The sequence below is a fragment of the Aristolochia californica genome, unplaced genomic scaffold (genome assembly GCF_029961685.1).
Source record: "Aristolochia californica isolate CCGP_79_NKW_82.1479 unplaced genomic scaffold, dmAriCali1.0.hap1 SCAF_7, whole genome shotgun sequence".
NCBI classification, from domain to species: domain Eukaryota; kingdom Viridiplantae; phylum Streptophyta; class Magnoliopsida; order Piperales; family Aristolochiaceae; genus Aristolochia; species Aristolochia californica.
Window position 1 is genome coordinate 41,516,521 of NW_027182268.1, and position 11,668 is coordinate 41,528,188.

At 40.1% G+C, this 11,668-nt stretch overlaps 1 protein-coding gene across 1 annotated transcript; it reads left to right on the top strand.

Moving 5' to 3' along the window:
- The first annotated feature begins 7,990 nt into the window (after positions 1–7,990).
- Positions 7,991–10,358, top strand: LOC137937809 (ethylene-responsive transcription factor ERF118-like). Its single transcript, XM_068782986.1, has 2 exons — positions 7,991–8,555; positions 8,949–10,358. The coding sequence occupies exon 2, from the start codon at positions 9,117–9,119 to the stop codon at positions 9,981–9,983; it is 867 nt and encodes a 288-aa protein (XP_068639087.1). The 5' UTR covers positions 7,991–8,555; positions 8,949–9,116; the 3' UTR covers positions 9,984–10,358.
- Positions 10,359–11,668: the final 1,310 nt, after the last annotated feature.

Consider the following 11,668-nt stretch of genomic DNA (forward strand, 5'->3'; position numbering starts at 1 on the left):
AAAGATCTTGCGAAATAAACTTGATCCATGTGCCAAGCGATGTGTATTTGTTGGCTACTTTGATCTTCAAAAAGGATATCGGTGTTATGATCCACACACCAACAAACTCCATGTGACTTTAGATGTCTCCTTCCATGAATCAGTCCCTTATTATTCAGGGGGAGTTTCTTGGACATCTCTTCAGGGGGAGAGTTCAAATGAAGAGAATGTTCCACATGAAACTAACGGAGATGTTGAAAGAGGTGCCAAATTTATTGAGTTAGAAGCGGTGAATGAATTTTTTAAGTGTCATGATGTGCAACAAGACTATGATTCAATAATTTCACCTGAAGAACCCCCAGAGTTGCCCCCGTCTGCACCAACAACTGAAGAATCAACCCAGAATGTTCCTCCTCAGGTAAATACGAATCCTGTGTTTGATGAGTCTAATGAAACATGTCTTCCTACAGAAAACATAACTTCTAGATATCCACAAAGATTGAATAGGGGAGTTCCAAAAAAACAGTATGAACCTGATCTTGAAGCCAAGACCAAATACTCAATCAATAACTATGTGTCATCCCATAGGTTGACTAAATCATATGCATTTACTGTTGATCAATTATCCAGGGTTTCTATTCCTAGTAATGTGCAGGATGCATTAGCTGATCTAAAATAGAAAAAAGCGATGAACGAAGAGATAGAGGCTCTACAAAAAAATGTCACTTGGGAACTTGTTCCCCAACCTAAAGGAGTAAAAACAATTGGATGTCGATGGGTGTTCACATTGAAACTCAAACCGGATGGAAGCATTGACAGATATAAAGCTCGGCTAGTTGCAAAAGGATATACGCAAAAGTATGGGATAGACTATCAGGATACTTTTGCACCAGTAGCTAAGATCAATACAATTCGTATTCTTATATCTATAACAGCAAATCGAGACTGGCCTCTGCAATAATTTGACGTTAAAAATGTCTTCCTCAATGGAGACTTAGAAGAAGAAGTCTACATGGAACTACCACCAGGTGTAAAAAGTGGTTCTTTGTCTCAAGGTAAAGTTTGTAAATTGAAGAAGTCATTGTATGGGCTGAAACAGTCACCTAGAGCATGGTTTGGGAGATTCTCGGCTACAATGAAAGAGTTTAGTTATAAACAAAGTAACTCAGAGCATACTTTGTTTATAAAACACAAAGAAGGAAAGGTAACAACATTAATTGTATATGTTGATGATATGGTCGTGACAGGAGATGACCCAGGTGAAATGCAAGCTTTACAGGAGTATTTAGCTACTAAATTCGAAATGAAGGATCTCGGACAACTTAATTATTTTTTGGGGATTGAAGTTGCAAGATCGAAACATGGAGTCTTCCTTTCACAACGAAAATATGTGTTGGATCTTCTAGCCGAAACCGGAATGCTTGACAGTAAACCAATAGAGACGCCCATGGAAATGCATCATAAACTCGGAATTCTTCCAGATCAAATTCCAGCAGACAAAGGGCGTTATCAGCGATTAGTTGGAAGATTAATCTACCTATCACACACAAGGCCCGATGTAGCATATGCAGTAAGTGTTGTGAGCCAGTTCATGCATGCACCAAGTGAAGAACATATGGAAGCAGTCTATCGGATCTTGAGATACTTAAAGAGTGCTCCAGGAAAAGGTTTGTTGTTCTAAAAAAATGGTATCTCTAGTATTGAAGGGTATACAGACTCTGATTGGGCAGGTGATCAGACAACCAGAAGATCCACGTCGGGTTACTTAATTTTGTGGAAGGGAATCTTGTTACTTGGAAAAGCAAAAAACAGAAGGTAGTATCATGATCAAGTGTTGAAGCTGAATTTTGAGGTATGGCTCATGGTGTATGCGAGTTGTTATGGATACGAAATATACTGAGAGACTTAGGGATTGAATACAACAAACCTATGAATCTTCACTGTGATAACAAGGCAGCTATCGCAATTGTACAAAATCCAGTTCAACATGATCACACTAAACATGTTGAAGTTGATTGTCATTTCATCAAAGAGAACCTCGATGCAAAGATTATACAATTCCCCTTTATTCAATCTGTGAGTCAGATGGTTGATATGCTCACGAAAACAGTATCAGGGAAAACATTTCATGGTATAATTGACAAGTTGGGTTTGACTGATATCTATGCACCAACTTGAGGGGGAGTGTTGAAATGTATAGCTGTATAGCGTGATCGGAGGAAACTGTATAGCGTGATTGTTTCCTTCGATCCCGTGATTATATTCTTGATTCTATTCCTTGATTTTAGGATCAATTTAGATCCTAAAATCAACTTGTAATGTATTATAAATAGCCTCCTAATGGAGAAGAATAAACTCATTGGAAAACCATTCGTTTATTTTCTGTTATCTCTGTTTTACATCATCCCAAGCATATGTTTGAACAATACTTTGGGAGTTGGTTTGGTTTTGTTTCCTAATTCATCCTTTCGTGCTGAGGTACACTGGGATCCTTCCACTGAGATTGGGTGGACTATCTTGTTTCCGTGGTGAGGAACATTGTGATCCTTCCTCTAAGTTTGGGTGGACTATTTTTGGCTTTCGTGCTGAGGAAGAACCCCTTCGTTTCCCCCAAACGACCACTGCGGAAACCCGTTAAGCTCTCAAAAGGTTTCACTCATCTAGTGCGGCGGAGGGGAACATTCACCCTATAAGAAAGGCAGACATTTCATCGACGAGTTCTCGGTTGAATCTAAGAAACTCTAGCACCTCGTTGACTGCGCCATCTTCGGTTCCAATTGTGAGTACTCCCTCGATATCGTCACCCAGCTCCTCATCGGCAAGAAACTCTAGCACTCGTTGACTGCGCCATCTTCGGTTCCAATTGTGAGTACTCCCTCGATATCGTCACCCAGCTCCTCATCGGCACCATTGACCTCGTTGCGATCTCAGTCAAGAACCTCTGCTATCCCCGGCTTCTCCTATAGCAATAGGGTGTGGTAGTGAAGCTTAGAAAGGTGGTGAATTTCTCAACTCTATAGTTCGTGCCATTTACTCTAATTTTGGTGTTCTTTGCATATTGATTAGTTGGCCGCAACAAAGAAAGGGGATGTATGAAATCTCCAAGATCCCAAATCACCCAGACAACTATATAAAATTTTCTCCTGACTTTCCATTTCTTTTTTTTTTTTTCCAAATTCTTTGATTATTTGAGATAAAAAAATTTAACTACAGAGAAAATGGTTTTTCCATCTTTGATTCTTTGTTACCAAACACTAGAAAATCATTTTCTTTCTCCTTTTCTCTTGTTTTCTAAGGTTTCAAACGTACCACAAGTGAAGTGAAATTCACCCCTACGTTTCTAGCACAATTTTTTTTTTTTTTTTCCTTAAAGACTCTTACCATTACCATTTGTAGACTAAGATTGGGTCACTTTGACTAGGGGGGTCTATTTTACCAACTTAGTAGATTTTAAATTTAGCATCTTATTAAATTAAATAAAAATTACCCTTTTATGTATTCAAATAATTTTTCGTGATTACTCATTTTACGTTTATTGAATGAAACGGTAACGAGTAAGAGTTATACTCAATTAGTTATTTACTTGATTATATATAAGAGTAATTTAGTAAATCTTTATTTGAGTAAATCTACTTTGGAAAATAAAACATGATATGCATATCTTTTTTAAGGATTTTATTTATATTAGAATGGGATTTTTCATAGGCTTTTAATAATGTGCTCTCTTATAATTTTTATGGTTTTTAAAAATTTAAGTCATTTCTGTTATTATTTAAATCGATTTACTTGATTACCCATTCTATTATTCAAGTGTGCACCTGTTTTTAATAATATAACAAAATAAAAAATTTATACATAATTTAAAATTACATTCACGATTTATAATTTTGTTAACAAATTATCTTAAGCTAATGATGTTTAGATTGTATAAGTTTGTACTTTTTATATATATTACTTATTTTCTGTAATTTTTTAAAAAACGTATATGGCTGTTTTATACTTATGTTCATGTGCATGTACATGTTGTTACATGTATTTAAATAAGTTATATGGATATAATAAATCACGAGACCGACTAAAAATTAAGGGAAATGGTCTTTAAACTTTATAATCATTTGATTGTTTTAATAAATCAAATTAATAAACTTAAGAGTCCTGCATTAATTGTAAATGAATTTTCAAGACGAACGCAGGCGAGCGTCGAGTCCTTTTAAGAACTATTAAGGCTAGAGTATGGAGAGTGGGGAAAAGAATTGACTATCGACAAGACAGTTTTTTTTTTTACTTTTTTAAAAGACGTGTTCTGCAGAGTGCAGAGTGCAGAGTGCAGAGTGCAGAGTGCTGATACTCCTCTTTTCTTTAGCCTCACGTGCACAGTGGATTTTCCACATTAATTTCTTAATTCTAGGATGTAATTTGTAAGGACTAAGGCGATAGGAGAGAGTGCGACAAGAGCCCGACAGAGACATAGGGGATCAGCGGTGAAACATGCCTCCATTAATTGAATCCGTGAACCGTTTTGGCCTCTCCCCATACCATCACATTCACACCCCCTCTCACCCACCGTATCTTCCATTGCTCCCTCCCCTCTTTACTTCCATACGCTTATCATGGCGGAGAGCTGTCTTCATTCAACGCACCCTTCATCCTTCCGGATCTGGATTTATGGTTTCACAGTCCCGTCACTTTCAGTACCTGAACGGACCTCCGTACTCTTTTTGTCTCTTCGGCCATCGCCGCTTCTTCCTTACTCGATTTGCTTGGAGGTTAATCCTACTTACGATGTAGAACCTTTCGGCGAGAACGCTTCCCGTTGCCCTTTTTGAGCGTGGGTCTCCCAGCAGGCCGGCACCAACCATACAACGGTGGGACCGGCAAATATTGAGCAGGATCTCGCTTTTGTGATCTTCCTTTCGCGTGAAAACATCAAGCCGGAATGGGCCCACCACGTGATCAAACGCTTCAAGTGGGGCACTCTTCTTCTTAATTCTTCATCGTTGACGATCCGTGATTCTCCCGTGAAATTCGTCAATTTGTAGCATTTTAGAGTCTCGGGAGTGATATATATCAAGGTAGAGCGACTCAGGCGTTGGACGAAGAGTAAGTTACGGATACAGCTGGCTTCCTTTACTTTCGGGCCCTGTCATCAATATAAACCAACAACTTCTTGCCAGGTGTCCCCACTAGCTTACGTGCCATACTCTCCCGTCGCGGTTAACCGCAAGACCCGGCAATTTGGCGGGACATACTGATCACTGGTCACTGAACTCACGTCAGCTTTCTTGGCGGGAAACCGAGGAGGCAGTCTGCCGCTTCATCCGTCCAGTCGTCTCTCCTTGCGTGCCGTACAAGCTGTCCATTTCCTCGTATGCCATGCATGTGACCGGAAATGCCATGACTAGCATCCTAGTTGATACGAATAGACATGGATAGCATCAGGAACATGACATGAGCATCAAAGATCCGAAGTGCGCTCCCCAACCACCTAGCGGGTTATGCAGATGCGATTCGCAAAGACAGACATCCACGACAGTGAAAGCACGTGGAGTACTGGGCGGCCGTGGATGGACTGTTTGGGGTTAGGTAAGCGGCACGTGTAAGACAGTGACACGTGAGATACGAATGGGCCGAGTAGTGTACGCGTTGGGCGAAGAGAAGTGTGCATTGAAGGCTGAGATTGGACCATATTATAAGCAAATTAAGGCTGCGGTGAATGAACCCCTTTATTGGTTCGATAAATAAGGCAGCATTTTTAAAATCTTTAATAATGTCAGAAGACGTTGTAATTCGTGTGTAGTCTCAATAAATCGATTAAAATTCTCTGCATGGCATGAAAACAAGGGGCATAACGTCTATTGGCATCTAATTCGGTGCAGGTGCAGTTAGCTGCTCGATTTGACGAAGGGCATCGTTTTCATTGGTCTCACCGGTCGGTGTGGCCAGTAAATAATCGGACATTTCGTCCCCCTGCTTCCTCTCAAAGATCCATAAAATGATCGGAAGCACAGAATGAATAATTACTAATAAGACATAAGAGAATGAAAACTCTGGCCGCATCAGCGACTGACTCGCCTAAATATACCGAATCACCTACTTTATCCCATACATATGACACGTTGTCTTTATTCTGTCACCAGGTCTAGACGCAAAGATGCTAGCCAAGTCACATCATTTTAGACGATGATTGATTTTGTGTTTGAATTATTATGTTCTCAGCGTCGTACTGCCGGCCGGCAAGTGTTAAACTAGCTGGCTTTGCCCCCTGTTTGAAGTCTCTAGTTTCTAGTGGTGCTCTATCAACTACGATGCCAACTTTACTGTGACGCGCAAGACTTGTTTGAATAATCATCCATATAAGACATGAATGTCACTATAATTTTTCTATAGCAATCAAACTTACACCTCAATTAAGTAATAAAAACTGCTGCATTGCAATTTGCACGTATCTAACTATGAAAGAATGCATAATGCACTCGCTGAAGTTAATTTGGCAGTGAGGAAGCGAAAGGAGAAAGATGATTAGAAGGTTCTCCACAATTGTTTCATTATGTGGCCCATTACCGAAAAAGGAAGTGCCACTACACATCAACATCGTTGCCCACCAGGCATCACTGAGCGCACACTTGCCCTCAGCTCGACCTCCTGGCCTAACCATGGATAACATGTGTTACGTTACTTGCAAGATATAATCCATCGATAACGCCTCTTTATTAGTCTTCTTTAGCTACTGGTAAAGCAACCGGTTACATCCTTACAACAATAGCACTAGCACATGCGATGGGGGGGGACGTTTCGCTGCAAACGTTGATGACTCTCTGTTTTTAGTAAAAGTGAAAGGTTCAATCTTTAAAAAGAAGTAACGATATATGATGGGCCCAAAGAATTATACAAAATCGGATCTTTCCCTAACTTTTGTTGGTCATTTCGTGGTGAGCGAACTTCTAAGAAAGTAAAAGTTTTTCTTTAATTAGCCCAGTATATATATACGTTAGAGACGTAAGCCGTTACGAATTAGGAAGTAAATTACGGTGGCGATTCCTTGAAAGTGGCTGCCCCACTTTTGTAACTTAGGAATCCCTGTCGAGATTCCTTAAAGAATCGTGTCCGTTGGATACCTTTTTTTCTTCTACTTTATTTTTGAACTAGATTAGAGTTAGAATTGGGACTCATACTGAGTCACTTTTGAGTTTGATCGGATTTGGTCATTCAGATTTTTTTATGTGTCTAAAATAGAGTCCGAATTGAATCTGATAACTTACAACATCATTATTTTGCGGTCCAATGAAATTATAGACGCTAATTACAAATCATTACTGCGAAATTTTCTCCGTTCGTTCTTTATTTATTCGTCCTCCACCGGCCCGGTGAAACATGAAAGTATCGTAATTGACATTGAAAATTGGCCGGTGATGACACGAGTAGAAGAGTCAAAAGAGACGGCAGATTACTGCTTTCTGGCTTTCCAGAAATAAAAGCATTATTACACGGTAATTGCGAATAATGGAAGCTGTAAAAAAACCATCGTGCGTCGTGACGATTGACGATAGACAAATTAAGAGAAATTTATGACAAGGTAGATTTTTTTTCTAATTATCACGTGATAACAAAAGGAATATCAATTGAACACAAAAAAGAATCCCAAAAATACCCGTTCAGTAAGCCCCGTTTCTGGTTTTAATCTATAAAGGGAAAAGAAATCAGAACCGAGTGAATACGGAGAATGGCGGTCTCGTAAATTATAGCGTAGATGATTCCTGAAAGGTAGGGCCAAAGTGAAAAAGAACGGCATGATGACTGCAGTAAAAGCGGTAACTACTAACGGACGGTGGCGAATTCCTAATAGGAAACGGCAAAGAAAAAGCAATCCACCTCATGCGCATGCCATACAAGTCAGACTCATGCATCATGCATGTGTGTCGACATTCCATTAAGGCCTCCGCGACAGCTCATGATGCGTACACATATTTATTTCTCGCGTTCCATCGTATTTTTGACCGCTTGGAGAGGAGGGACAGGTGCTTCTGGGGAGAGGGGTTGAGAGTGAGAGTGAAACGGAGAGCAGAGAAAAATAAAATTTCAGACGGCAGAGGGAAATTGCAGTCTAGAGAGGACGAATCTGATTTTGTTTATTTATATTTTTGGCTTTCTTTTTTGAGGTTTGGGTCTCTTTCTCTGTATCTCGAGTCTCAACCAATCCAAAGAAATTTGTCACATAGGGAGAGAGGTAAATCACAGCCATAGATTCCTAATCCCCCCTTTTTCTTTTCTTTTTTCTTTCCCTTGCTCTTCTTTGTTTCTCTTTCGCTCTATAAATTTTGTTTCGGTCGGAGAGAATCACTCTCTTTTCGGGGATTTGGAGAACGGAATAGAGGAGAGAAGGGAAGAGATTTTATGTCGGAGAAGTTTTGGCTGCTGATTGGAGATCCGGAGCAGTCCTGGATTTCTTCTTCTCTTGCTCTATCATCCTTCTCCTTCCTCGTCTCAGCCTGTATGCAATCTTTCCCACTAGGGCAGATTCTTTCCTTCAGAAGGACAACAGGCTTGAAGACTGGTTCCATGTGTTTGACGACGAAGGGGTATGTTATTCTCATAAACCCCATCAAAACCCATGACGTTATATTTTAGTTATTCTCTTTTTTATATTTCTGATTTTTTTTAAAAAAAAGTTGTTGTTTTTTCTTCTCTTGTTGTAAGTTTTTGCAGTTGTTTGCTATAATAATCTTCCTTGTGCTAGTTTTCTTCTCTGATTTATTGATCCTAGTTGTATTTCTCCGTTCGTTGTTTTGGATTCATTTGGGGGCATATGCAGATTTCTAAACCCCTGTAAAACCCTATTGAATAATTTCTTTGTGGTCATTTGTTAATTTTCTGACATCTTTTCTCCCTTGAATGTTCTGGTGCTGTCTTTAATTTCGTCGTGACCAAGGGACTGATGGCTTCTGTTTCTGTCTTTTATTTATCTGTTACAGGACTGGTTCCGGCGTAGAATGCTCTTGGTTTTTCCACATAAAGGGGTTCTTTTTCATGTTGTTGTTCTTAAGAGGCGCTCTGTCTTGACAATCGTTTGAGATTGTCCTTCCCTCTGCTGTTTTTCTCCTACTTTGTTTGGCATCTAAGGGGGTATTTTCTGAGAGAAAATGCCGGGCCCTCGGCGTCAGCTTTTGACTTTAGACAAGGTGTGTAGGAAAGAAAAGAAGAAGCAAATATCCGGGGAAGACCAAAAGGTAGTTCGAAAAATTCGAGTTATATTCAGTGACCCCGACGCTACTGATTCTTCTAGTGAAGATGAAGAACAATATGATAAAAAGATAAACAGTCTGTCCGGTTCTAAGCGCCTCGTGCAGGAGATTCGAGTTCCAGTTTCTCCGATTCACTCTCTCTCTGAGACTGAGAGCTCTTCGAATGGTAACAATTGCAAAAAGCCCAGAAGGGTTATTTCTAGAACCCCAAAGTCTTCTAAATATAGAGGCGTGCGACAAAGACGATGGGGTAAATGGGCTGCCGAAATCCGTCACCCAGTTCGTGGGATCCGTGTCTGGTTGGGGACATACAACACAGCGGAGGAGGCTGCTGAAGCTTACCAAAAAGCTTCAAAAGAGTTCAAAGAAATGACGACGAAGAGCGATTCTCCAGCTACATCTCAATCTCCTTCATGTCTGTCTGTTGAATCAGAAGCGCCTTTCGAAAGCCTCTTCTCAGTGCCGTCTCCATCTTCTGTTCTTGATGTTTCGTCCTCCAATTCTTTAGTTGATTCGAGTATAACTAATGAAACTGAGAAAGTTGCCGAACCCGTACCGGATCGGATTCTCCCTATTTCAGAAGATTTTGACTTCGAGTTCGGTTTCGATCCATTCTTGCCTGATGACCTGGGAACAATCTTCGATGACTTCGGAGGATTGAAGGATCTGCCTCTGCCCGAGAAGGATATGTGGGACATGGACTTCAATCTAGACTCGGATGAGCTTTCCTGGATGAATATAGAGCCCGTGAAGTTTGTAGTGTAGTTGGCATATTCTTTGTTTCTTCTGTTCAGTGTTAAGTTTATTATATTATAGTGAGGTGAAGGTTTTGAGTGTCTTCAAGAGCTTGAAGCTAAGCTCTTGTGAGTTTTTTTGTTTTTTCTTCTGGAGTTTTTGTTGAGGAGGGAAAGATGGTAGTTCTATATGATTTGGGGGGTCTCTCTTGGGTTTTCCCGGTGCTTCAGAGCCGTCCAAGAAGTTTTTCTCCCCCCCAATTTGTAGATTGTTGCACAATGGACAGGTATTGTAATGAAACTTTGAAAGTCTCTCTCCTTGACTAGAATTATGTGTTAGTATATTTTTTCCATTTTACCGAAATGTGTCTCTCTATTAATATGAAGAGCGGTTTTTTGTTGTTGATTCTTTGTTATCTTACGTTTACTAAATGATATGATTATTAGGGACAAGCAATGAGCAGCTGCTTTGAATTGTGCTAGATCAGTATCGTCGACTCATTGAAAATATCTTCGGTAAAAGCTGAACCATCAAAGAGTCGCATTTTCTGATTTGATTCGTATTGACCCAAGTCTTCATTTTTCATTTATATACCTGACATATGCATTCAGTTCTATGCTGCGTTATTTATACCCGCTTTTGCATTCAAGTGAAGGAGAAGGCGAGGGCGTTTCAGGTAAAAAAGGTTTGGGAGGGTGAAATTGAAAAGTGAGACGTTATTAAATTGTGGGTGATTGGGATTACGAATTGGAGCTTTTCCCATAGTCCAAATTCTCGGTTTATTCTTCAATCTTTCCAAAGGCTTTGCAGATTTAAACTTCAAAGAGGGTCTTTAGATTTTGATTTTGGGGTTGCTTTCTCTGTGAACGGTTCGAAACAATTTCAGTAATGCGTCTTTAGTTTAAGAGTGGGGGAGTTTCTGTGGGGGACTCGGAGAAGAGTAGGAGCTCCTAGGAATAGTTCTTACCGTTCGAATAAAAACTTCATGTTGGTGGGTCTTTTATTATTGTCTGCGTGAACTAGCAAGTAACGAGGGACTGTTTTTTTCATGATAACGTAAAACTTAGTGCTGAAGAGTGAGTCTCGTGTAAAACGAGAAATATGTCTCATTCAATTGCATTCTGGAAATTATAATTTTTTCGATCTGTCACTAGGAAAAATCACAAAATCTTATGCTTTTCACTAGTTCTTTGTCTGCAAGCTGGTCTAATCGCAAGCTCTCAGATCGATAAGCGAAAATCCATCCAAGCGACAGTCTTGCTGAAGCGAAAAGACAAAAGTGTTTGAACCTCGATTTAGATCCATTGGAGCTAAATCAACTTGAGCACGGTATTGCGTGTGTTTAAATCGATCTTGCTACCTCCCTTTTTCTTAAATGCCATGAATAGTTTCTATCGGGCGCAGATATCATTCTCATCGTTATGGCGGATATATGGAGATTTTTGCTTGGGAGACTGGTGAAATTGGGTGGAAGGAGCGGGGGAACAGGTGGGCTCCTTAAAAAGATGATAAGGAGGTCAAGGAAATATAGGACGTGAGGAACGTGGTCCCTTCGGATGCAGATACGGAGAGAGAAGTAGACCCCGCCGTCACCTGCAAGAGGATCTTGAACGATAGACAAAGTGTAGCCAAAGACAAAAGAATCAACCCAGAAGACCGGTCCTTCCACCCAACGCCGTTTCCCAAAAAGATATATGTTATCCATAAGTTCTCGT

Excerpts from the sequence above, each read along its gene's own strand:
- LOC137937809 (XM_068782986.1), top strand. The coding sequence starts at position 9,117 with ATGCCGGGCCCTCGGCGTCAGCTTTTGACTTTAGACAAGGTGTGTAGG.